The sequence below is a fragment of the Manis javanica genome, chromosome 13 (assembly GCF_040802235.1).
Source record: "Manis javanica isolate MJ-LG chromosome 13, MJ_LKY, whole genome shotgun sequence".
NCBI classification, from domain to species: Eukaryota; Metazoa; Chordata; class Mammalia; order Pholidota; family Manidae; genus Manis; species Manis javanica.
The window spans coordinates 60,007,034-60,034,729 of record NC_133168.1 but is presented as its reverse complement, the minus strand read 5'-3'; the positions used below and the strand labels follow the sequence as shown (position 1 = coordinate 60,034,729).

At 36.3% G+C, this 27,696-nt stretch overlaps 1 protein-coding gene and 1 long non-coding RNA gene across 2 annotated transcripts; one reads left to right on the top strand and one right to left on the bottom strand.

The window, feature by feature from the left end:
* Window positions 1-245: 245 nt before the first annotated feature.
* NMBR (neuromedin B receptor) lies at window positions 246-17,511 on the top strand. The gene is made up of 3 exons (XM_017649939.3): window positions 246-1,273; window positions 12,444-12,792; window positions 15,288-17,511. Exons 1-3 carry the CDS (start codon window positions 828-830, stop codon window positions 15,687-15,689), a joined length of 1,197 nt encoding a protein of 398 aa, XP_017505428.3. The 5' UTR covers window positions 246-827; the 3' UTR covers window positions 15,690-17,511.
* Window positions 17,512-21,596: 4,085 nt separating this feature from the next.
* LOC140845486 (uncharacterized) lies at window positions 21,597-26,197 on the bottom strand. Its single transcript, XR_012124281.1, has 2 exons — window positions 25,484-26,197; window positions 21,597-22,840 (listed from the first exon to the last, which is right to left on the bottom strand). It is a non-coding gene; the product is annotated as an uncharacterized lncRNA (long non-coding RNA).
* Window positions 26,198-27,696: the final 1,499 nt, after the last annotated feature.

The following is a 27,696-nucleotide window of genomic DNA, read 5'->3' as shown; positions in this document are numbered from 1 at the left end:
ATAGTGGTCAGATTGCAAGCTCTGAATGGTAGCTGGTTTGGGCTGTACATTTAAGATTTGTGTATGTTATGAATGCTATGTTTCAATAAAATATAAGTTTAAAACTAATCTGACAGTTATATTGAAGAGCTTCTCTATTTGGGGTAAGAAAAATGGATCAAGGAAGAAGAGTGCGAGGGAATTCTATTCATTTACTTCATCTTCTGTCATTTGTTCTTTTTCCTAAATTCAGTGTTCAGCGTTAAGGAAATTGCCATCTCAGACTGCAAATCCTCAGAGGTTCACAAACTTCTTTTTTGGGGCTCCTCCCGCTCGGAGGCGGATAAGGATGGATGTGTATAGGGACGCAGTGTGAGAGAAGACTGAGACCCCTCCAACTGCTTATACAACATGAACTACAGAAACAAGCGCAAAGCTGTGGGATGAGCAAAGTGCCAGCGCCCCGCGCTACTTCCCGGGGTTTCAGCTGCGGTTGGCTGGACAGCGACGGGGTGACGGTCCTCCCCTCCTAGCGAACGGTCTGGCAGGTATTTTCATTAATCCCAGGGCATAAATCTTTGTTCCCAAAAGGGCTGCTCTGCACTAGCTATAAGCGAGAACAAACCATTGACTGGAACAAAGACGCAACTGGTTTGCCTTTTATTTTTTCTTTTTGATTTTTAAAATTCAGAGTCAGCAGGAGTCAGTGTGCCCCCTCTAGCCGAGAAGCACGGGAGGGAGGACAGACTTCACCCCAAGCCCTGTCCCCTTCGGGACAGTAAACTCGTCCCGGGGAGATGGACATCCACTGAGCCCCACTGTGCCTTGCCCTCAGGGCACCTGGGCGCATGAAAACTCCTGGAAAGGAGACCATGCCCCCCAAGTCTCTTTGCAACCTCTCCCAGCCGGCGGGCGCCAACCGGAGCAGCTTCGTTCCCGGGGTGTCAGAGAGGGATTTCCTGCCCGCCCCCGACGCGACCACCGCGGAGTTGGTGATCCGCTGTGTGATCCCGTCCCTCTACCTGCTCATCATCACGGTGGGCTTGCTGGGCAACGTCCTGCTGGTGAAGATCTTCATCACCAACAGCGCCATGAGGAGCGTCCCCAGCATCTTCATCTCCAACCTGGCCGCCGGAGACGCGCTGCTGCTGCTCACCTGCGTCCCGGTGGACGCCTCGCGGTACTTTTTCGACGAGTGGATGTTCGGGAAGGTGGGCTGCAAGCTGATCCCGGTCATCCAGCTCACCTCCGTGGGGGTGTCCGTGTTCACTCTCACGGCCCTCAGCGCCGACAGGTGAGGGCACAGGTGGGGAGGGAGCCTAGGATTGTGACGGGCAGGGGAGAGTAACCGAAGAGGGAGAAAGGGAAGGCCGGGGATGGAGACGAGGATGGGGAGGGTATCTGGGAATTACAGCAAACTGGACTGAGATGTGAAGAATAAAATGATTACTTTAAAAATAATAAAAATTGCATTAGCTCGAAAGTAGTTTTAAAATTGCATACCCTAGTCTTCCCTTTCCCCTCCACACACTTTGAGAATCTTTTTATGAATTTTATAGAAAAGTTATAGAATAAATGTGCGAGTGTGCCAACTACCTTGCAGAAGATTTTGGTTTGTGCCTAAAACCTGAGAAGTGCACTTTCCCTTATTCAATAGTTTGATAACCTGATAGGTAAGAACGTATGCCTTTATATTAGGGAAATGTTTGATTTTTAATTTTTTTCCAATTAAGGGGAATCATCTTTTACACTTATTAACCTAATTTTGCTATTTATTTGAAGCCAAAACAGCTAGAATAGTTAACAGACAGATGACTTTATACATTCTGCTTGTTTTGATACAAGTCAACTGATAAATTTTCCCCACAACCAGGTAAGTACCAAATTTTAGTATGTTAAAATGGTGCCAAAGATTTTGTCTCTGATATAAAATCTGCTTTTCACATATTTTGAGGGTGGGATTGTCCATTATTCTATTCTAGCTGATCTGCTGTGTCATTTTCCAGGGGAGGATATTAAAGCCCAGGAAATGTAAGCTCCCCAAGCAGAGCTGGGAGGAGAAGCCACCAGGCTTGCTGACTTTGGTCCAAGACCAGTACCCCAGGCTGGCTATATCATTCTTTGGAGCATTTAAGCAGGAGGGTTGTCTGGATGGGAGTGGGGGCAAAATGTCCAAGCAGGCATCATTGTATGGAGCTGTGGTTTAATTCCTCTGGGCATAGGGTGTTGACGTAAGTTATTAACAATTTAATTTGTTTGATTGAAATGGTGTTTCATTTGCATACTGTTACTAATGAAAAATGAGCCCATCTAAATGTCCTAGTATTTGCAATACCCTTACTCACTGTGGCATTAAAGAGTTAGTCTTCACTGGAGGAAAGACAATATTCAGTGGAGAGGTGAGAACCATTGTCTTTTTAAACCAAATATTATTGACGTTTTAGTTTATGTAATATTCCTCTAAAACCACATTCTTATAAAAATAGGTGTCTTTGGGTAAATTATGCACCTCATTTTGCTTATATGACACCATTATTGTTATCTTTTTAAAAGTTTTCTGTGAGTCCCACAATTAAATGTGAATGTTTTAGTTTTTAGTTTAACTGCCCTCCTTTATGGGACCCATTTTATTTAGAAAGTTAAAAAAGTTCTACTTAACAAAACAATTGGAATAAAACTTAATGAAGAGCTATCACACAAAAGTTAAAATTACTGTCATTGTGCTTTCATTTTTAAAAGGGAAAACAGTAGCAAGACCCAGGACTTTTTATTTATTTATTTTACACCAATTTTCTCAATCAATTGTCATGGAGACACAGGTAAACTGGCTTTGACAAAGTTCAGAGAATACACGAGTCCTTATATATTTACTGACTTTTTCAGTTTGCCTGGTGTACTATGTAAAGAGAGCATGGATCCTTAAATAATAATGATAAAGAAAGGTGGGTGCCTCTTTTGTCTCAGCCAGGGGCTGCTCTTGCCCATGAGTGTGTGTTTGGAAATACAAATTAAGGAACTGGAATAACTGGAGATGAAATTACACAATATATTTCAATGTTCACCTGAAACAGTTTGGAAATATTTTGTTATATGTTGTCTACACTTCTCTCTTTCTTCCAGAACTTTGTAATCAAGTGTTGATCAGTACTTGATCTCCTAACACTTTATCTCACCAAATGTTTTGATGTCTTGTGGATCTGAAAACTAATATGAGACTAACTGCACTTCACACTGTGCTAACTTTTTTGTTTGAATTTCTTATCACCACAACACTATGAAGTAGGTGCTATTATCATATCCATTTTAAAGTAAGGAAAACTGAGGCTTGAAATTAAGAAAACTAAGGCTTGAGAATTAACATTTTCATAATCCCACAGTGATGGAGCAAGCTTTTGAACCTACTTCAAAGACCATACCCTTCATCATTAAGCCACATTATCATTTTCCCAGGTATAAGAAATTATTAATGATTTTTCCTATTTAATACAAACTGAAAGTTAACTTTAAAACAAAGCACCCAAGAGTAAAAAAAAAAAAGAGAAAAATCACTGCAAAGATGATTCATTAGATTCAATAGAATGAAAAAGCATAATTAATTGTAACTGCAATAAAAGAAACACCTTGAATTCAAAATTAAGCAGCACTGAAGCAATAGAACAATTTTTAGAAAAATCCTGTATTAGAGATTTTAACGAACAAATTCAATTGTTTGTTAAATCAAATACCTTATTTTCATGAGATGGCTTAAATGTCTTTGCCCAAGAAAATAAAGGTTGAGAGTTTAGAAACATAGATCACAATAATGTAGAAAAAGAAATGAAGATAATTTGATTTCACAAAGCAAATCCCATTGTGAAGTGGAGACTTAAGTGTTATATATCACTGATGACAGCATCACTGGATAGCAGAGACTGAAATAAGAATTACAGTCTTGATGAATTTACTTTGAAGCTTAAATCACCTTGTTTGATATGGCCAAAGGGTGGTATGGGTGACACTCTTTAGTACTTGTGATTATTAGTTAGCGTTCCAAACTCTTTTGAGGAGTGTCAGCTGATATATTGTTAGGAAGGATCATTTGTGTCCACTGTAGATATGCCCCAGAAGCATATCATAATCATAACGGGAGGAGGAGAGACAGTGCATGATCTGAAATGGTGAGAGTGGTGATCTTGGTTTACTTTGTACTGCTATCTTGATAAATTTGTTACTTTTTTGAAAATGTACTTTTTTTTGCTTGCTTATAATAAATAGCTGTTTAAATGCATTTGAAGATTCTCTATTGCATTATGTTTATAGCAGTTTTGCACACGCACACACACACACACACACACACACACATTCCTACCCTCCACTGACAGGGCATGTGTGCTCTGATACTAGGGAAGTAGAGCCCCAAAAGCCATACTTTGCTTGCAGTTAGCATTTGTACATAACTTCTTCATTACCTATCACAGTAGCTGCATTTCCAAACAAAATATTATTCCTTTGATTCTTGAAGACCTTTTGGCCTTGAAAAGCCCATAAATAAAATGCAAGTAACTTTATAGGAAAAAATCCCACAGGTACCTAGTGCTAAATGGAAAACTATACTTTCATGTACTTACAAATGTAAAACTAGTTATCAATTCCTTATTCTGTTTTTTATATAACTGTTAACTAAAATGCATTTATATATTAAAAATTTAAACTTATGAAACAAAGTGAAATTAATATTAATTTAATGTATCAGATATGTTGGATTGAATACAAAAATACTATTGTACCAAATCTGACTGAAGTGTTAATGAATGAATGATTTCAAGCTTTTGTTTTCTATAGGGTAATCATTTAATTCCATAGCTGAGCAAGTTCTTTTTGACCTTTAATCATTACCAGTATTTGGATATTATGTCAAAGCAAACGAATGTTCTCTTCCATATGATTATTTGTTAAAATTGAAACAGATGGAATATAGGCCCTAGGTCTACTTCTCCCTAGGCCTTATGAAGGTTTTTTCCTCAGTCTTTGTCTGGTGGTGGGACAGAGAGCCATTATCTATCTTGGTTTCTTACCAAAACTTCTGACTGAAGCTCAGGTGCTAATTAACTGGTTGGCCCTGATTGGAGATGCTTTCTTCTTTGATCATAGCCCTGGACAGTACATTAAGAAGCATTTGCCTCTCGTGGGTGCTAAGATTGGCACTCACAGTATGCTTCTAAACTCTTCCAGAGAGTTCAGACTGGCCTATGTACCTAAGAGGACAGAAAACCCATGGTACCAGTGACTTATTTATTTTCAGCTTCTTTTAAAAGAATTTAAGACAGCTTAAGCATAAAGATTTAAATAACATACAACAGGAATAAAAAAGGGAGGAAAAACAGGTATAGGGAAAAATAAAAGTTGAAGAATATGAGGTGACCCATACTTTCACAAAAATTTTTCACAAAAAATACTTCTACAAAAAATGAATAGTATATTTGAGAGCTTTCTAGCTGCCAATACAGAAAGGAAAACATAACAAGTGTTCAGCTGTTATTTTTATATAGCCATAGAAAAGGGATGAATTGTAATTTGCACTTAATTTTTAGATTTAATTTAAATTTGTATGTTTTTTCATTAGATGTTGCTATATTTGACTCTAGTAAGTCAGGTATCTTTTACTTATTTGTCTCAAATATTTCTAGCTTATTTCCCTTTCCCTTCTCCTTAGAAGGAATCTTACACATTGCACTGGAGAAGTTCTGTATATAATTCTCACACTATTCACACAATTGCCATAATTTGCATATGCCTGTATGGTGTTGGAAGATTATTCATCCACCTCAATCTGGAACCTTTGGAACAGACTATAATAAGGAGGGAACGCACCACTCTGCAGTTTACGGCATCTGGTGGTAGTCCTGCATCTGTCGTCCAACTGTTCTAATTGGAGAAAACGATAAAACAGCACAAAAACATATGTCTATTAGGCAGCTTTCCCCTCATTTGCAAAATAAGAACAATTTCTTCAGCTGTAGAGCTGAGGGCCAATAGAAAGGATCCTGTTATTTCCCTGAGTATTGAGCAGAGAAAGACTCAAAGGGAAGAAGGGGCACTAGTGAGGCTGTAGCAAGGTCAAGTCAGCGCTCTGGTGCTCTGCCTGTCACACGATTCCATGTGACCACATCTTAGACAAGTCTCTCACTTTAATTTATGGCTGATTCTTCAAGAAGGTTGACCGATTCCAAAATCTTTAATAATTTTAATTGCGTTTTTATTTCCTCATTCTAAGCAAGTTCTTACCCTATTTTTTTTTTAGTTAGTCCTTATTTATTTATTTATTGCATTTCTGGAAACGATGCTGATATGAGATATAGATGTTTCTCTTCTGAAAATGATTAATCCAATATTTAGTAGAAGTTAAATAGGTGTATGCTATAATTGTATATACGTTACATTATTATTTTTACTTTTGAATCAATTTGAAGGTTTTAGAAAATATTTCATGTTAGCATAAGATTACTGTTGGCTTTTTGGAGAAGTCTGGATAGATTTTCCAACAATACTTATGACCTGGTATTTGGAAAGTCCATTTGTTTCTTTCCTATACAAAAGGATACTGTGTTCACTAAATTTTCTTTTCTTTTTTATTGTTTGTTTTGTTCCTTTTTTCTCATTTGTTTCTATGTAACTAAGGTTATTTTCAGTTTCAATCCACGCTCCCAAGTGAGACCAGGTTTAATGTTGCTAGCTTCAAACTTAATGAACTTTTAACTTATTGTTTTAATTATTGATACAACATATTCATTCTTACTAGGTCACTAGCCTATTCTTTGTGAATACCACTGACGTATTGAGGTTCTGGGCAATAGTTTCTATTTCCAGTTATTTATAGATCTTCATGGGGAGTAGGAATAAATACTAAACCTTTACTTATTCCTAGTATTTCCCTTGATTTATCTGTTTGATTTTTTCTTATGTGGATTTTCATTATAAATATTTTTTTCAAACATATTTCAACAAATATGTTTTTTCAACTTTACTTTTTTATCATTTGTGGAAGTTTAGAGGGAATGTTTTGAAAATTAATATTTTAATGATTGTGACTTAATTGAAATTAATTTTTAGAGAAGAACCACATTTTAAGAAACAACCAAACATTAAACATCTCATTAGGAACCAGTTTTAGATTATGAAAGCACAATCCAGAGATGATTACAAATATTTATACAGATGTTATGAACATGCAGCTTGTAGAGATGACTTAACAGAATATGAAACATTGCTTGCTAGTACTGTTAAAACTTAGTTTCTCCACGATAAAATAATCATTAAATTGAGAAAACATAATTAAAAATATAAGCTAAGTCTTTCTAATTAAAAATAGCATTGACTTTAAAATGACAAGGTCAAGTTGTAAAAATGGAAAGAACAGATTAAGCATTTAGTTCTTCACTTGCATTCTCTGATATAGTTAAAAAAATACAGAATTTATAGTCACAAGATAGATGTGAATCCTGGTTATCTTACTGATTCTGTGATCATTTGACCATTCAATCCCTTAGTCTCAATGAGTTTTTCTGTAAAATGAGTACACTAATCAGTTTCACTACACAGGATTATCCCATCAAATGAAATAATTAATGTGGAAGCATATTTAAACAGGTTGTTGTATAACTACATCTACTATATCATCTATGTGTCAGGGTGACAAATCACTTATTAATTCAGATCAATATTTACCCACACGCAGTTAATTATTGGAAAATAGGCACTGGATTCAAAATGAGCCCATTGCAAAATTGATGAAGATGATCTCCTTACCTTCTACAGGCTTTCCCCAGTCCTTTGACTATGAACTGCCTTCATTAACACAGCTAATCATTGTTATTCCCCTTCTCATGAAATTCTTATGTCATTTAAGTCATATGCTTTAGTGAATTAAAAACAAAGTGATTTTTTTGAGAGTAAGGAACAAATAGAATTACTGATCTCACTGTAATTGAACCCAGCATTTCTCATCCTTTCCAAAGTGATACCCCACTTACTACATTATTTTCTAAAGGTTATTAATAGTTTAAAAAATTCTATTGTATGATAATGCACAGATATTTTTAAGTGATAAATTTAGTGATTTTATTCAGAATAACTTTTACTGCTGAGAGATATGAATACTTTAAAACATGACATGACATTTCATAAAGGGCAGGCATCTGATTCTTCAACACTGAACTTTTACCGGATTCCAGATACTGTCCACTGCTGTGTGTGTGTGTGTGTGTGTGTGTGTGTGTGTTCATTGTAGTAGACAACCTCACTCAAAGCTTGTGGAAAGATGCTTACTGACACAGTCAATCTTTACGAAAAATAGTTTCTAAACCTGACATATTCAGAAGTAGTTGGAAATCTTAGTAAAATGCAAACTCTTACATTTTACATCCTGGAGACTCTGCATGGAAGTATAGGGGACAACTTGATACTCCAGGTGATTATGAATATTGATCCAGCTCAGGCATTCCGAGGCTAGCCTGTGTCTCCATCTTTCATCTCCATTATCGTCTCAACCTAATATCCAACTACCACCCCATTCCAGTAAAGCTGCTCTTATAAGTGATCTTGCTGTTTGGACCACGTTTCCCTGTTAGTTCAACAAATAAGCACTGAGAACCTACTGTGGGTCAGGCACTTTAGATACAATAGTTATGAGATACAGGCTCTAGTTTCCAGGAGCTTTTTCTTTACTTTATAGGGAGTATTTGACACAGAAGCCTATACTTCTTTTGGAAATTCTCTCCCTCTCTCTTTTACTTCCACAATACCCTTCTGTCCTTCTATTCTTCAGATTGTTCCCATTTCAACTCTTTGTTGGCCTCTGATAAATGAAAGTTTGATAAGAAAACAAAAAGAAACTATGGGTAGTGTAAAGGTAGAAGAAATTAGCAGAAATGTAAAGATGGAGATTTTAAGATGTTGTGATGACTTTATGTAAGCCAAAAATTATCTAATTCTCATTACATATTTTATAATATGAATACATTTATTATCCCTTTACATACATTTAGACTATGCACAGATGTGATAAGCAAGATTCAGAACAGGAATTAATGAAGAAGCATATTTGTCATTGATATTTATATACAAATGGTGATTATGTTCTCTTGAGTCCTTTTTAGGTGGTTATTTCCTACTTTTCAGTTAGGGATACTTTTATGAGAATGTCTGAAGGGAAAAAAACATAACTTTTCACCCATACCTATTATGCTACTAAATTCAATGAGATAGTTTTTGTGCCAAGGGACTGTTTCATTCATACACTTTAATGAACAGTTGAAGGAAGCATGTTTAGACACATCCATATGAATCTGCACTATGTTTTACTTTTTATCCTTTGAAAGATGCACATGAAACATTGATTGGTGATGAACTTATTCTTCAACAATTATAAGCTATGTGTTAGTACTAATAATGACACTTCAGTAACCTGCTGTTTTAAACAATAATTTCTAGCTTTATAGAATTTTCAGTAATGTCCTTTTCATCAAAGGAAAAGAGAGGATCTTACTCATTTAGGAGAAGATTCATGTGGTCCGTTTTCCTTTTCCACATGAGGTGTCTAAGAATTATCCCTTGTTGAAATGGCCTCCTCTACCCATGTCTTACATACCCATGGGTTTCTTACTTCCTCTAAACCAAGAAGTCAGGCAGGATCTGTTGCAAACTCTACTATGACAACCTTATCAGGATGGGAAAGTTCTAACTTTCATTCTTATAGAAGTTGCCCCAACATACATTATGCTTATTATAGTGCCTCTGCACTAGTATGTGCTTAGATATGGGTGGGAGTGAGGGTGGGGGAGTCATGTTTTCCTTCTCCTTTTTAAACCCATGAAAGAAAGTTCAGAATATTCTTTGAGCTTTCTGACTCTCTTACAAGGAAGGCTACTTAATTGATCAATTTGTAGTAATCACCAGCCCCTGAAACTTCTTTCTCCCCCTCCTCCATGTACAAAATAATTTATGATTAGCTTTTTGATTCTTTGGTATTAAATACAAACTGGCAGGCATTAAATGTCTAATTTCTGAGGAGCGATTCCGGCATAAAGAAACCAAACCAACCAAACTTGGAACTAGGCAAGAAAGGGAAGAAAACTAAACATTTTATTAATTAGTTCCATAGATACATAGCAAGAATATACATCCATGACATAAGAATAGGATGCTGTGCCAAGGAATGACTGAAAACTAGGACTTCTAGAAGTTAACAATATGAAAACAGAAATAAAAAATTCAGAAGAGAGAATGGACGTTAAAGCAAATAAAATATCTTTAACAATAAAGCCAAAAAGAAGGTGGAGATTAGTTTGGCAGAGTGAAAAACTAAGAAGAATTGAGGTTCAAGCACCAGGACTCCAATTATTCAAGAAGGTGGTGCAAGCACATTTAGAAAACAATTTAATTCAGGTTCATGGATAATTATGCAAATGAAAAAATGCTCAAATAGCAACTCTAAGAAAATCTGAGACTTGCATAAGAAAGAAACATCATCATAATATACTATTTAACTCTGCAGTGAGTGATAGCTGTTCAGTCATAATAATTATGCCTTAACTATTTTATAAACACTTAATATAACTTACTAAACCAGGAAGTTGGGAATGGGGGGAAAAAGGTGGCATAAGAGAGAAAATCTTCAACTAGCATAACAAGATATGAAGAGCTAAGGTCTGTAGTATTTAAATTCAGAGACAGTGGCAGAAGTGTACATTTCTTAGACATGGGGAAGTAATGATGTGAAATTTGTTTTAGCTCTGGAGCAGGACCTGAGATGAAACAAGGTACTCCTATTTCTCTTTATAGGATCTTAGTGCTCTCCAATTTAAAAAACAAAGAAACCAACTTCTTTGAATGTATTTATGTGATAAAAAGCAAAAAAGAAACAGAAAAAAATAGCTTATGTTAGTTAGTGATTGCAATTTTTTCAGTTTAAGAACATGCAATTAAGCAGAATCAGAGAAGGGAACCCATGCCTATTAACCTCTGCCATGTGCAAAGTCTGGGTGAAACGCATCCTGTGTGACACTTTATTTGGTATTGAGGCTCTTGGCTATTGCTCTACTTTAATTTCTATATGTTTCCTGTTTTCCATGGGAAGACCCTCTAGATCCCAGTGGAATTGTCAGTCTTCTGTTGAGAGTGTGGGAATGACATGATGGAAGGAAGGAAGAAGAGAGGCCCCCCTCCGAGTGGGATCGAGGCTGGGAGCTGTTCCTCTCTCCCATGGGGAATGACAAGCATCTTAACAGAACCTCAGAAGGAGACCTCAACTGCTTGACATTTTGCTTGAAATATTCTGAATTTTTAGAATTAAAATCAAGTGTAAATAAGGAGAAGGTAAAGATCATGATGTGGTTAGTACAGGATAATGGCATGGTTAGGATCCGCTAATTGCCAGGCACTGTAATAGGTGCAGTGCACATGTTTTTCTAATCAAAAAACTTTGAGGGAGGTGTTTTATCTCCACTAACAGAGGAAAAAAAAGACCTTCAGTGATTATCCAAAGGGTATCAGACATGAGGTAATGGCTCAGATTTATCTGACTAAAATCACTTTTTACTGTATTTTGTTAACCCCCTAGGTACACTATAACTTAAATACATCAGATACAAATACAAGTAATTTGAGGTTTACATGCAGTTTTGGTTAGTCTGCATTATGTGTATGATTCAGTTAGCTATGGGAGGACTGCACTGCTTAAGCCACTGTGCCCTGGAGTTGTGGGTGTGGCTCCTTGGCCACAATGACGGCATTACATGGAGGAGAGAGGATCTCATGAGGTCTCTGCATTAAATAACTGTGAACTATAAAGACACAGTGCAATTCCACTTTCAGTTCTTACGACTGAATTATGGAGAAAGTCTTGATTAGTATCTAAGATCTACTAATGACCTTAGGGAAACAGGTACACTCATGCTCAGAGGCTAAAAGTTGTATCAGGGTAGTATTTAACATTATTTTGTGGGTGTTTTATATTTTATGGTTATTGTATGTTATGGCAATTACAGTATTGACAGATTTTTTTGAAAATAAAAGTATTTAAATAAAAATATTCAATGTGATGATTCTTGTAGGATATGCAGACTTAGAAAAAACTCGTGAAAGAGGTAAGCAAATTACCGCAATTTGGGAGACGACCATTCACAGTATTTTTCTTTCTCATCCTGTCTTCTGTGCTAATAGGCAGTGGAATGACTTGTAGACAGTGCGACCCCAGGGTTGTTAGGTAATCCGTGCACCATCAGACAGCTAGGGATTAATGGCGTGTTGGTGCCTCTCTCTTAGCAAGTAAGATTTCTCCCGCCTTCTCTTCCTTCCTTTCTCCCACCCACTCCTCTTCTCTCTTTGCTCCTCCTCCACCAACTCTCCTCCTATGTCTGTCTCTCTTTCCCCTCTCCCCTTCCTCTTTTTCCTTCTTAAGAGAGTAATTTGAGACGTTGTCTTCCCAGGTACAGAGCCATTGTAAACCCCATGGACCTGCAGACGTCCGGGGCGGCGCTGTGCACCTGTGCCAAGGCGGTGGGTATCTGGGTGCTCTCCGTGCTGCTGGCAGTTCCGGAAGCCGTGTTTTCGGAAGTGGCCTCCGTCGGTGGCGTGGAAAACGGCAGCTTCACAGCGTGTATACCCTACCCTCAGACGGATGAATTACACCCGAAGATTCACTCAGTGCTCATCTTCTTGGTCTACTTCCTCATACCGCTTGCTATTATTAGCGTTTATTATTATCATATTGCAAAGACCTTAATTAAAAGCGCACATAACCTCCCTGGAGAATACAACGAACATACCAAAAAACAGGTAAGCTGGATAGGTGTGTGTGTGCCGGGGTGCGTAGGTCAGGCACAGGAGCGCGTTCTGTGCTCTGCCTCATGGGTTCCCCATACCATGGGATTAGAACAGGGTCCGGGCGCTGGGATGTGTGCAGCCTGAACAAGAAGGGATGCCCAGGGTGGAGGGGTGGGGTTCTCTGATCCTGGGCTCAAGTCGTAGCTCTGAAAGACCCTCTGAGAGCCTAGTTTTCTGCCAACGGGGCCTGGGCAGCTCGAAGTTCATGTCTTTTCAGGTGTTATTTTATGTGCAAATATTCATACAAAGAACATAATCAACCAGAAAATGGTCACATTTTAAGCATAAATTGAACTATCTATTGTCTCTTCTCCCATTGGCCCACTAAGTTTGACAGAAAATCTGGGAGAAGGATGCATCAGGAAAGGACTGTAGAACACTGCCTGGGATCTGGGGTTGAGGTGTGGGAAGGATGCTGGAATGGGGCCCTGGGAACAGAGGGCAGACAACATGAGTGACAGTATGGACGGGTGGGCTGGTGCTGATGTGTTCTTGGTCAACTTGCCTTTATAGCTTTTACTACAATAATTACATACTAGTTTTAAAATTACACACACGCCTTATACACTCTTTTTTCCTTAAAGAAAGATAGTACTAATTACAGGTAAAACCTATGGTGTTAATCCACAAGGAGATGGAAACAGTGTTCCAGTGGAACAGAATTTCAAGTTGTACATTTGTGTGCTCCTAGTGAGGAACTTCTTCCAAAGAGTTCTGTAGGTACAGGAAAGTTATGGGTACTCTTCCCCAGTTTGAAGGCAAGTTGAATGGTAGGTCGTTACAATTTGCTGGGCTATAGATGAAGGCATAGGCTGGGGCTTTGCATATTTTGGCAACAGCAGAATCTGGACAAGGTTTCTTGCATGGAGGTAACCTCTATTTATTGATGGCCGTCAACATCACAGACCCAGGTCTTCTTTAAAGGCTTAACAAATGAAATAATCATTAAGGTAATTGTAGATAAATGAGTAGATTTATTATCTGAATATATAATATCACTGAAGCAAAAACATCCAGGTGCTTTTTCTTTACATACAATCCTTTTATTCAGAGCCCTGGGATCCAATGTGTATCTCGGTTTGGGTATTTGAATTTTTGTTTTGCTGAAGTGAATTTCTCTTATCCTCCCACTTCTACTTGTTTCTTAATGGCCTCAGTTCTGCCATGTTTTTAATTGGGACTTAGTTTAATTGGGACTGTTGGGATTTATAAACTCTGGCTGGGTAACTGGGCCTGGCATCAGCTGAGAAGTAACTGTCAATGCCATCAGCCTGCCTGTGCATTTGAATCTCCAAGTACAGATGGTCATGACACTTTCCCACCCATGTTCCACTTGTTAGGGTGGACACACTCAGCAATATAAACTTCACATTTGGCCTCCTTAGTGCTGCCAGGCTGCCTAACCTATGCCCCCGGGATACAACTGGAGCACCCCACTCCGCTTCCTGGGCTGGACCCCTCTTCCCTTGCACCTTTGCTTGCTCCTCCCTGTCACCATGCACCATTACCCCCAATGGTCAGATCTGTTTCAGTCATAAAACTCTCCTGTTTCTTTGGCATGTTCTAGTTGACTACCAAAACTTTCAGCTCAGGGAACATCGTGTTGCCTAGTAGCAGTATCTTTTGATAAATTACGTTTTCACAGTCATGTTAGTTTATTTGAATATTTAAACAAATTAGACAAATGGCGACTCAATGTAGGACCCTTAGATGTTAGAAAATGATTTTCAGATCAAAAAAGTTAATGTCAAATATTTGAATTTATTCTATCACCTTCCCGAAGACTTTCCTATAAAACAGTAAACATTGTATGTCAAGTTTATGAAAAGAAAGAAAATATGTTTTTATTTTTAAAGGTAGCCTAACACACTAATTTTTAAAGGATTGATAGTTATGTCAGATGCTTTTGATTTATGTGGGTAAGGAGTTTAAATCTCAAGTTCTGTGTGTGTGTGTATGTAGGAAGGGTTAAAAAAATCATGCCATATTTTAATAGATAGGTTTTTCCTATTTAAAATACCGTGATTAAAAACAAGAAAGCCACTACACTTGAATACATTCCATGGTTCATCAATTCATTGGATTTAATACAAACAAATGATTTATATTTATAATGAACACAGTAAGACTTTAAGCAAAAGGAAAATAGTTAAAAATAAGAGAATTATTTTAAATCAGTTTTAACATGAAGACATAGCCATTTATTAATAATTTCTCATCTAGTCTTGTATAAGCTGTCAAATATTTTAAAATGAAAATAGTGTAATGACCATAATAGCCTTCATCAAACCATTAAAGGTATCACTTTATTGAGAAAAATTGTTTTTGTATTTTTGGATGCATTTTCTATGCAATACTATGTTATGCTAAGTTTTACTCCTTTATTCCATGATGTGGTTGGCTCCATTTTCTGTTTAAACAGTGGGACTCTTTCCCTTTATTTGCAGATGGAAACACGGAAACGCCTGGCTAAAATTGTCCTGGTCTTTGTGGGCTGCTTCATCTTTTGTTGGTTTCCAAATCATATCCTGTATATGTATAGGTCTTTCAACTATAACGAGATTGACTCATCTCTAGGCCACATGATTGTCACCTTAGTCGCCAGGGTTCTGAGCTTTTGCAATTCTTGTGTCAATCCATTTGCTCTTTATCTGCTTAGTGAAAGTTTCAGGAGGCATTTCAACAGCCAACTCTGTTGTGGGAGGAAGTCCTATCAAGAGAGATCAACCAGCTACCTGCTCAGCTCTTCTGCAGTGCGTATGACATCTCTGAAAAGCAATGCTAAGAAGATGGTGACCAATTCCGTTTTACTAAATGGGCACAGCGTGAAGCAGGAAATGGCACTGTGATTCTGAAATACGAGTCATATTTTCCTGGTGAATTTTATTCATAACTGGTGCATGTATAAACTCCTTTGTTTAAATAAAATAGACAAAATTCAAAAGGTGGAGCTTAATCACCAGTCAATAATGTTTGTGATTCTTTGTGTGATTAACTGTAATTTATAGTAATAGCTTATATCTGTAACTTCTAGGTATATGATTAAAAGGTATGATGGCATCTGTATTATGAATAGTGAAATAGATATTATGAATATGATTTACATTGCAAATGTAAAGTAGGTGTCATATATCCCTAATGGTGAAATTTTGACTCAGAAAGTGGCATGGTCTGTATCCATTACTAAATCCCTGAATATTTGGATGATTCTGTACAGATAAGATTTGTGTAATGCTGGTGGGTTCAACCATCTACACATCCTGTCTTGCAACAGCTATCTGAGAAGTGCATGAAATCTCACTTATACAAGTTTACTTGGCACATACTAGTATCACAGTGTTCTCTGAATAAATGTCTTAGATTTTTCACCAAAATGCACACATGGTCTTGATTAAATTCTAAAATATACTGCTTCTTAAGTTTGTACCAGTAAGTCTAACATTTGACTTAATATGTCTCATACTATTTCTTTTAATGGATTTGATGAGTAGAAAACTCCATTAATATACTAAGCTCTTTCTTAAACACCTCTAATTCATACTATTTTAAGATATGAGACAATTGTATGTAACAATGAGAAAAATAAACATAAGAAATTGCGTATGATAGTTGATGATGATAATGTTAATGAACATTAATCAAGTGTTTTCCATGTTCTAGCTTTACATGTATTACCTAATTTAATCTTCAGTGTAACCTGCACAGTAAAAAAAGGGAAATACCAATTTTGGTAGGATATGAAGGGTTAAAAAGAAAAACGCGAGGCCAACATGGGATCACTTCTGCTTGGCCAGGTCACCAAACCAGGGCTTCATACCTAATCTAACTGCAGTTTTAACCTCCCCCAGAAATGTAATCAGGACTTCTCTGGTTAGCATCCATAAGAAAATGTCATATGTACCCTCTCCATCCCCAAAGGAAGATGAGGTAAACTACCTAGTAAGACCCTTTTGTTCCCAAATGAAGGTGAATTCACCAGAAATAATCCTTTTTTTCTGTTTATGACTTCATTGTTCTGCCTTTAAAAATCTCTCCCTTTCTATATAGTCCTTGGGAGTATCTCTGTCCCTGCTAAAGGGGGTGCTTACTAAAGCCAGTTAGATCTTCAGTTTACTTGGTTGAATTTTGTTTGATATCTCTATTTTATAAAGTACACAATTTTCCAAATTTCATAAAAATACCCAATCATATGAACACATAGCCAGGGCCCTGAATTTAGGCTTCAGTTACTTCATGGTAAATTCACTTCTGAAATATGTCCTGTTATTATTTTTATTTTATAAATTGGGAAATTGAACATGGAGTTCTGGTTACTACCACCTGCAGATATTGGCTGATGACCTTCACTTGTCTCCCTCATTCTCCAGCCTTTATGTCACATAATATAGGACATTTCAGAATTTTTCCTTATCACAAGATATAAATGAAGCTAAAGGGGACATAGATACATTTTAAATATAAAGTCCTGATAACTTAAAGTTTAAGAAGCAAAAGATTGTTACATAATCTGTTACCTGATTTGTTTTTCAGGAATGAACATTTATTCATAAGGTATTCTAGAAAATTGTTACTTACACATATTTTGCTAAAAATGGTTTTTTGTAATGATACTAATGGAATAATAATGGCACCACAAATTTCAGTGCTCCTCTTTAAAAAAAAAGTTCAACAATAGCCACATATCTAATTATATAATATTATCAAAAATATCAAACTTTTGATTGCATCTAACAATTTTTGTTCTGGTTTTTATTAATTCCAAAAGTCAGACTTTTTCTTAATGTTTTTGGAGACTCAGTCAATATTATAGCTCTCTTTATAAATTAAGCAAATTGAAGATTATCTGTGCAAATTAAAAAAAAATCTGGCTATTGCACTCTACTGTTGAGTCATAATCTTAATTCACCAACTAATGATTTCTAATTTTCAGAAAGTTCTGTGACTTGCACAATTTTCTCAAATATCCCCCCTCTTCGGAACAGATACCTGAGAGTTAATATAATGTATAGAATGATGAAAACAAGCATTTAATATTTGCTTTTTTTCACACAGTTTCCAAGTCAAATAAAACTTTATGCCCTGCATACACATACATACACTCACACACAAATGAGATTGGGTTCATATTAAAATTAGAGGTTAAACTATAGCATTGATTAGATTTTATACAATTAATTTATGAATACATGTTTTGTATATTTATTTTTGAAATATTTATATTTACTTCTGGATATTTGAAGACTTAATTGTTCTTATTATCAGAGAATGAGGTTAAAACTAAATAAGACCCAATTTATCTATGAAATCAAACTACAGGAGCAAATCAAACTAATTACGTATATTAGCCAGAAGTAGAAACAAAAATAGCAATTCCCTATTTGTTAAAATAAAGAGTGAAATAGAATATTAAAAAGGTAATAAATTTCCTGATTTATAAAATTCCATTTAGTAGTACCTAAATTCAAGGAAATATTAGGAAAAAAATATGTCTAATGTGTTAGTATCCGTAATATGGAAGGATATTTTGCCAAATTATTATTTTTAATGTAGATATAAGTTTTATCCTTTTATGTCAATCTCCTCTTTAAACCAGCCATAGCTCAAAAGAAGTATAATATGATAGGATCCCTGGAATGCTTGAGATCACAGAATCTTCCCCCTTAGCTGTCTTATCTACAAGATGGATTAACAATATTGTAAGGATTAATTAGGAAATGAATGTAAAGTACTTGCATGGTGCCTGGAATAATAGTAAGTGTTCAGTAAAGTTAGCATCTATATTTGTGTTTTGAAGTTATCTTTCCTCAGGTAGTAAAATAGTAATAAAATTAATTAAACATTTACTATGTACCAGATTCTGTATTATATCCTTTGCAAGAATGGCTCACATCAGCTTATGAAGCAGGCATTATTCCAATTCCCATTCTATGGAAGAGGAAACTTGGGGTTAATGAGCTGATAAGAAAGAATGGAAAACCTTATTGTTGAACTCTTGTCTGTATGGTTTTAAACTCATATATTTTATCTATAGTTAATACTGTCAGGAATCTAGAATTCAGGTAATTGTTTGGAAGAAGTAAGTATGTGAACAGTTTTTTCCCTGGCAGGTAGAGGTTACCTGACCATGGAGGATGAGAGAATATGGGTCTCAGAATTCACCTTTGTCATCCTGGGGTAAGAATAGTAACTGAAATTCTGGGTAATCCATAGGAATACCTTTAGAAAATAAAATCCAAATATAAATATTGGACTATAATTTATGCCCCCAATTTCTTTCTCCATTTTGTGAATGCTACATGCAAAACTAGGAAGAGAAAAATAAAAATTAGAACATTTTTTGATGCCAAAACATGTTTTATTTGACTATTTGTTTGTTAGAACATGTCTTAAATGTTTATATGATTCTATAGAGCTGTAAAATAGTTTGTGGATTTTTCCATTTCCTAATATTTTATTACTGGCTTCACTGCACACACAGGAACTATTTCCACTAAGTTTCTTAGAAATGAAAATGTTTCAACCATTAAGTTTCTCTTAAAAGAGAACACACATCATATATTTCAACTGCAAATAAATTGATATTTATGCATGTTTTCCTTAAACTTTCCAAAACAAGGATGTGAGATGTGAGTAGATATGGTTAGTTTGGGTGCAGAAAAACATTTTTGTAACGTTATAAAAGAATAACAAGAAAAGTGCTAAAGAAAGCCTAGTTAACTACATCTTTAATTATCATTGTAGGAAACACTATTTATATACTGTGGTTACAACATTTTACATGATTTCATTTTCTAAATAATTTTACTGTTATTCCAAGAGCTCTATTTTTCCATATGTTGTATCTTGCCAAAATTTCAAACAGGAAAATGTCTTAAATACAGCCAAATCTTCATCTGTGGCAGGTAACTTGTGTTTGAAGTAGTGTAAGCAAAATGTAACCAAGATTTTATTTCTAGGAACTAACTCTTCTTTTGGGCAATAAACATAGAAATTAACTATAGTAGATGGATAATCATAGTAGAATCTCATAGTAGCTGAATATTATAAATTTAACGCACCGAGACCTAAAAAGTAGCTTATAAAATATGTAATGATACTTAGTACTATTTGAAATGGGAAACCTGTAATCACTTGAGGTATTTTGGCACTGTAGATAATCTGAAAATGAACTACGAGAATGTTCAAGCTGTTTTCATATGCAGTGAAAATGTAATTGCAAACATGGGTCTATGCTTAAAACTCCACATTTTCTGCTGAATGTTAGATATGTGTCGATTTGCTTTGGGTGTGTGATACTCTGTCGCATTCTTTCAACCGAAAATGATATTAAGTCCTCAGCAGTATAATCCATCTTTTACCATTTTGTATGTGTTGATCTATGTGCATGTGTAAAAGAAAGGAGAGTAGGTAAATATGGTCCTATGAGAGTGCAGAAATAGAAGGGAAAAAAATCCACAAATCATTTTTATAACACACTGCTGTCTCCATTAGACTTAACTATTCACTGAAGTTCATGGTTTTCAGTGGATAAAGCTTCACCATGGCAAAGCAGGAAGAGTTTGGTCAAACAACTATATGGTATCTTACAGATACCAAATAAAATTCAATGGGAAATTGAATTTAGTATACACTTCTAACTTACTTTAGAAACATAAATTTATCCAAATAGCAAATTTTCAAGAGGAGTGTTATTTATGCTTAAGTATTTAATCAAATTTCTTAGAATCAACAAGGACCATATAAAAGTGCATATGTATTTCAGGTGTGTTTGATCTGCCTGCATTAGTTCTATATTTCAGCCTAAGCTATAATAAACTGTCTAGAGTGTTCAAAATTAAAATTTACTCCTCCTCTCCAGGCAGTTTGCCAAAAGCATACTAATGAAATGTATCACTGTTTAAATAAAATAAATTAAATATCTCACTGCACAGGACAGAAGGATACATTTTCTCTAGGACAATTTATTATTAGTGAAAGAAATCAAGCAATGGAAAGCAAAGATCAATGTTTGAACACTTTTAATAATTTTTAGTTCATTTTATATTGACCTCTGTTGCACACCCTATATTGGTGTCTTTTTAATTAACAAAATACTACTTAACAGAAGTCAGGGTGGAAAAGTTACAAAAATGAAGACAAAAATCGCAAAGGTCTGAAGTCAAGTTTCTACAATCATATTGCAACACTATTTTGGTGTAAAGCAGGGAAATTTCTACTTAAATTATCTAAAATTATATCCTCTCATTTATTAACATTTCCTTAAATCATTCAAATATTTATCACTCTAAACATATATATAATTTTCTTTTAAGGTAATTATGTAATTTTATTTTACTTAAAACTTAAATCCTTCTCAAGCTACTTTTGAGGAATACTTAATTTCCCCTCTGCAATAATTCAAAATATCAAACTAACATTAAGTCACAGATGACTCAGTTTCACTTTGTCCTAGTCCACCTCTCTCTTTCCTAGCCACACACATAAAGAATATTTTTCTTTCATTAGAAAACAATGAGGATTCTGAAGTTTAGAGAATTGTGTATATTCTGACTCAGTGACATGCCATCCTTTTCCAGAATTATTTAGGGCACTAGTATAACTATCTCAATCAAAGCCTGCTGTTTAGATAGAATTCTAAGGTACATATTAGAACCATCTGTCTGTCCCGGCCCGTGGGACGAACGTGGAGTGTGCCGGAGACGCCTGCAGAAATGAGACAAGCAAGAGACACAAAGAATGACCAGCAAGACAGGATGTCTGATCAAGCTGGCAAAGTTTATTGTTTACAGGCTCAATTTATACAAGTAGCAAGTAAGGGGTGGGTCAGGAGATAATTGGACCTTAGGTGGCGCTGGCGGGGAGGTGTTTTCACACATCCTCAAGGTCTCCCTATTTTCAGAGTGAGGAGTCTTGGCTCATCTTCAAGGACAAGATATGTTTTTGTGAGCAGATAACTTCCAAGGACTGCACCGGTTGCTCTCAAGCTTGTGCTTTCCCATGCTACGTTCAGACGTGGGGGAAGGGACATAGCCCCGGCTCCCAACATCTCCCCCTTTTTTCTTTAATAAAATAACCAGCCTAACTCAGACTGGGTCAAGGTATGTGCCTGTCTTAGGTTGTATGGTTGAAGTAAATCCTTACCCGTCATGGGGGCATAGTCCTCTGTCGACCACTCCCTGTCTTAGGTTGGTATTTACCATTCAACCATATCTTACCCGTCACTGGCTACCATACTTGACTTTAGATCTTATGATTTACAAGTGGGGGGGCCGTCTGCAATTTCAAATGATGCAGGTCTCTTAAGGCTTGTTGGATGAGTTTCCACATGCTGCAAAGGACACAAGGCCCTAGTAACAGCAATAGAAGACATAAAATGCTTAGGGTTAAGAGAGGTGTGACAGCGTGCCAGACACTATTCAGGGGTTCTTTGAACATGTCGAAAGATAGACATAACTTGAATATATATATAGGTTTTAACAAACTGCTAGTTAAATTGCATATACACATTAACAATAGGAATACAGATACATAACAAAGGCAGACTTACAATTACTAGTTATATCCAATGAAATTAAGAAAACTAGATAGCTCAAGCATTTGTAAAAGCTTATTGACAATATGATGGATATCATCTAATTGATTTTGGGTAGTTTGAGAAAAATCAGACAAATTGAAACAGCACATTCTTGGAAATTGCTTACATCCTACATGTTCTTTTAACAGCAGATACTCTATATAGTAGCACGATTTTGAAGCACTGCAGCTCGCAATTCTCTGTTTTTGGTTGAGTTCAGATAATACAGAAGCAGTCAAATTTGTTGTTTTGCTATATGCACAGGCCAGCTTAGATATCTCTTTCTGCATTCCAATGACAAGTCTAGGAACTGGCAGGAGGAATGCAGCTGCAACTGCAACAGCGACAGGACCTCAAAGTTTCAAGTTTTCATCACAGTCAGATAGCAGAACTTGGAGAAGTCTCTTGCGCTTATATCCAGGCGGCCTATTAGAGCAGGAAGAATGTGTCCCACACCACAAACACCTCAATAGTGTGGAGAAAGGGCTTGATATCTTTTGTCATTATGCAAAAATACCCAACTATTTGGAAGTCTATATCCAGAAGACCATTTTACAATGATTGAAGAATTATAATAAGAGGGCACATGAGTACAATTAATACATACACAATCAGTAATTATAGTAATACTAACAGGTAGATTTAATTGGGCATCAGGAGCGAGCACTTTAGGGGGAAGAGTGATGTTTATGTAACATGAAAGATTCAATAATAAAGTTTAGTATTATTCCTTTTGACAGTGCTTTCCAGGTAAATATATATCAGGTAAATAAGCCAAATTAGTCAAATATTTTCTTGATGAAGAGAAGAAATTCTACTGATATGTTCCAGGGACCCTCTGGAAAATATCAGTGTTAATCGAGAGGTAAAAATACTTTTTAAATTTGGTTATGGGAAGCTGTCAAAAGTTTTTAAGGCACTTGCCTAAATAGAATTATAGTTATTAAATAACACTTATTATTTAACTGGAATGATAATAAGAAAGTTTAAAAGCGAATGCAGAAGGTTACATAGTTGTTAACAACACTTAGCTTAGTCTTTTTAATATTAAGATCTTATTTTCTTAAATAACTTGGCAAACTTTAAGAATTTTGGTTACCACAAAAATTCTCAGGCTGTTTGCAGATATATACATTGTTATAGATTAATACAGTCTTATTATTATTAAAAGGTTTATTTGCTACACTTGTTTACTTATTTTTAGCAACTATGCTAAATTACTTATAAAACTTTCACCACGCATCAAAGTCAAGCCTTTCTTTAAGTATTTTCTTGGAATATTTAACAGGTAACATCAACTTAAATGACTTTAAGTAAACTTTGGCAGCTAATAACTATAAAGACATGTCCATTTCAGTTAAGCTTAAATTAGAATTAATGCATAATATTTTTTAATTAGATTTTCTGGAAGTTTTAGAATGCCCAATTTTCACAAGCGCATGTTTTTAAATCAATTTTATTAATACCCTCCGGAGGTAGAAAATATATATATTTTTTTACACACTTAGACACACGAACATACAGACCGAGACATAATGACTAGTTAGTGACACTCTTCATACAAATACATATACACAGACAAACTGACATAAAGATTTGAGTTTCTAATACTCAATGGTCTTCTTTCTTCTTAGTTTATTTGATAAAAAGTACTTCAGTTTTCAAGAATACACTCTAAAGGCAAGCAGTTTACATAACTGGGTTAAAGTTTAGACAGCCCCAGACTAACAGGGCCGCTGAAGGCTCTGAACTGATAGGGACTATGTGTGTCTAGGGGGCTGGAAATGAAATGCAAGTACAATTCTAACTCCAATCATTTAAAGCCAGGCTGTATTGCAGAAGATAAATTTCTTCTATCTCAGGGAGTTTAGTTTAAGACTTCTCAATTCTCAAAGACAGTGATGAACTTAATAAATAGAATAAATGTTCACTAAAAGAATTCAGAAAACTAGCTCTACATTGTAGCAGTTCATGGAACTCTTGACTATTCTCTTCTCTTGTGGCAAAATATATTTAGCTGCATAACATTATATTGCATACTTCTTTCAGGGGCCAAGCCTCTCTAATCAGAGTTTGTACTGGGGCCAGGTTTGTGTGCAGAAGATAAGATACTTCTTTTTAGAGTTTAGGGATCAAATTGCTCTCAGTTAGTTTTCCTAGTTTTTTCTGCCTGAGCTATTGTCATTCCTCAAGAGGCCCCTGCCTGTCTGATAAATGCAGGGACTGTGTGACTTTTCGCTACTAGAGCCCTGATCTGAGTCACAAGCTTGTTTGGCTTCCCTGGGGCTGCTGAGGAGGGGTGTGCCTTCAATAGTTGTCTTACGGCATTCTTTAGCCCAATGTAAACCACGCCGGCATCGAGGGCAAACAGTTTTGGGGGGGGTGTGCTAGGTAGGTGAGACTGGATCCCTGTCGGACACTGGCGGGCAAAGTGTCCTGATTGAACAGCTGTTTTTAAGTCTTTTAAGTGTTTAAGGTTAAGGTGGCGGTATTTCTGGGCTTTAGCTGGTTTTTCTATACGATCACCAGACTCTTTTCCAACATTTATGATTGATAGTGCCTTCGAGGGGAAACCAGGGGCAAGTCTCATGAATAAAGGAAAAAAATTGTCTAAGATCTTTTCTTTTAACCCTTACTCCTCGTGTCCTGAGGGACTCCCTGAGTCCGCTAAGAAATACCTCGTGGGAGTTCAGTGAGTTGCCCATTCGGACGGCTGGGATTTCAACTCTATGTAACTTGGAATTATACTAATGCAGCCGCAACCACGCCAATGTTCTGAACTACTGGAGGCACTCTCATCAGCTCAGGCGAGCCCTTGCTTACGTAGGACAGTCGGCAAGTATAATCCGCTTGCTTGGACCCTCTAGGGCAGGGACTCTGTAGTCAGAGTCCCTTGTGCAGGCCCTAGAGGTGAACGACCATTAGCCCAAAGTAAGCACAAGGTTTTCAGAGAGGTACAACCAGAGGACAAAACAAGGAATACATCGCGGCAGCAAACTAGAGGGAGGGGATCAGTGAGAACTCACAAGAGGTATTTAAGATGCTTGCTTGGGTGATGCGTCTACTCACCTCTCCAGGATCTGTATTACGGATGGGTGATCCGCAGTGATCCTCAACGCAGAGTCCACATCAGGTCAATACCTGTGTGATGACTCAGAAGAATGCCTGGCCAGGGCTTCCGAGCAGACGTTTCAGCAGGAGTCCCAGGGCCCCATGTTGGGCGCCAGTTGTCCCGGCCCGCGGGACGAACGTGGAGTGTGCCGGAGACGCCTGCAGAAATGAGACAAGCAAGAGACACAAAGAATGACCAGCAAGACAGGATGTCTGATCAAGCTGGTGAAGTTTATTGTTTACAGGCTCAATTTATACAAGTAGCAAGTAAGGGGTGGGTCAGGAGATAATTGGACCTTAGGTGGCGCTGGCGGGGAGGTGTTTTCACACATCCTCAAGGTCTCCCTATTTTCAGAGTGAGGAGTCTTGGCTCATCTTCAAGGACAAGATATGTTTTTGTGAGCAGATAACTTCCAAGGACTGCACCGGTTGCTCTCAAGCTTGTGCTTTCCCATGCTGCGTTCAGACGTGGGGGAAGGGACATAGCCCCGGCTCCCAACATCTGTCCATGACTTTGAGCCTTTGACTTTAAGGAGGAAGCTCTTCTTTTCTTGTATGCTATGTTCTTTATGTTGATGGTGATAGATGAATGCCAACTTGCAATATTCATTAGTAAAAATAATACTATAAATAATGTGGAACCCATATTGTGGTTATTAGAGTTTAAAAACCTTACCTGTTAAAAGATGTTTTCTGTTGTTATTAATATTCATTCTATTATTTGAAACTCTAAAGTATTAAATATTGTAAGTAAAAGATTTGGTGGTAATTTTTTTTAACCCCCTGAATTATGATTTGGCAACACACAAATGTGTAGAACTGGGGAATTAATAATTCCATTTGATGTATTAGTATGATAATTTACCTTTTTTTAAATGGGATAATGAATGTAGTGCAAGTTAAATTAGAATAAGTTCCAGTGTGAGGTTTTTCCCTTTCCAACCCAGAATCTATGATATTATTGAATAAATATTTTTGTATTTATTTTGAATGTCCTGCCTTTCAGTGGGTGAATATTCACTGATAGACTAGTCAGATGTCATTGATTGTAATTATTCTATTTTTTAAAGTATGTGTGATGAATTTTTATAATCCTTGATTTAAAAAATAAAAGAAGTCTTAGTGCATCATGAATAAGTTTATTTTTTTGTAGTAACACTAGTTCATAAAATCTAAATTTGGGAGGTATTGTCTAAGAAAAAACTACACAAAAAAGAATGTATACAATTTATAGTTTCTTACAAAGAGGAGAGAGTCGTACATCAAAAGCTTGAAATCTTTAAGGATTACAGAGAAATGAAATTACATTGCTCTTTTCAGATACAAGTATTTTGACTTAAGAAAATAGGTTTGATTTCAACTACATACTCTAAGAAAACAGAAAACTTTTGCCCTCTTAGTACATTTGTTGAGAGTTTTTCTGGAAAGTTCAATATATGAGAACTCTGTTCTGCTTTAACAATTTAATAGATTAATGTACATGATGTTTTGTAAATACATGAATTATTTGCATGGTTTTCTGTTGCTGTAACTGTCTTTTTTTTTTTTCAAGGTGACTTCGCTTTATTAAGCTTTATGGAGGTATAATTTTTTTTTTTTTTTAGAGGGCATCTCTCATATTTATTGATCAAATGGTTGTTAACAACAATAAAATTCAGTATAGGGGGGTCAATGCTCAATGTACAATCATTAATCCATCTCAAGCCTAATTCTCATCAGTCTCCAATCTTCTGAAGCATAACAAACAAGTTCTTACATGGTGAACGAATTCTTGCACAGTGAATAAATTCTTACATGGTGAACAGTACAAGGGCATTCATCACAGAAACTTTCGGTTTTGATCATGCATTATGACCTATAAACAATCAGGTCAAATATGAATATTCGTTTGATTTTTGTACTTGATTTATATGTTGATCCCACATTTCTCCTATTATTATTATTATTTTTATTTTTAATAAAATGCTGAAGTGGTAGGTAGATGCAAGATAAAGGTAGAAAACATAGTTTAGTGTTGTAAGAGGGCAAATGTAGATGATCAGATGATCAGGTGTGTGCCTATGGACTAAGTATTAATCCAGGCTAGACAAGGGCAGCAAGACATCCACGGATGCAGAAGATTTCTCTCAAAGCAGGGGGGGTGAGGTTCTGAGCCTCACCTCTGTTGATCC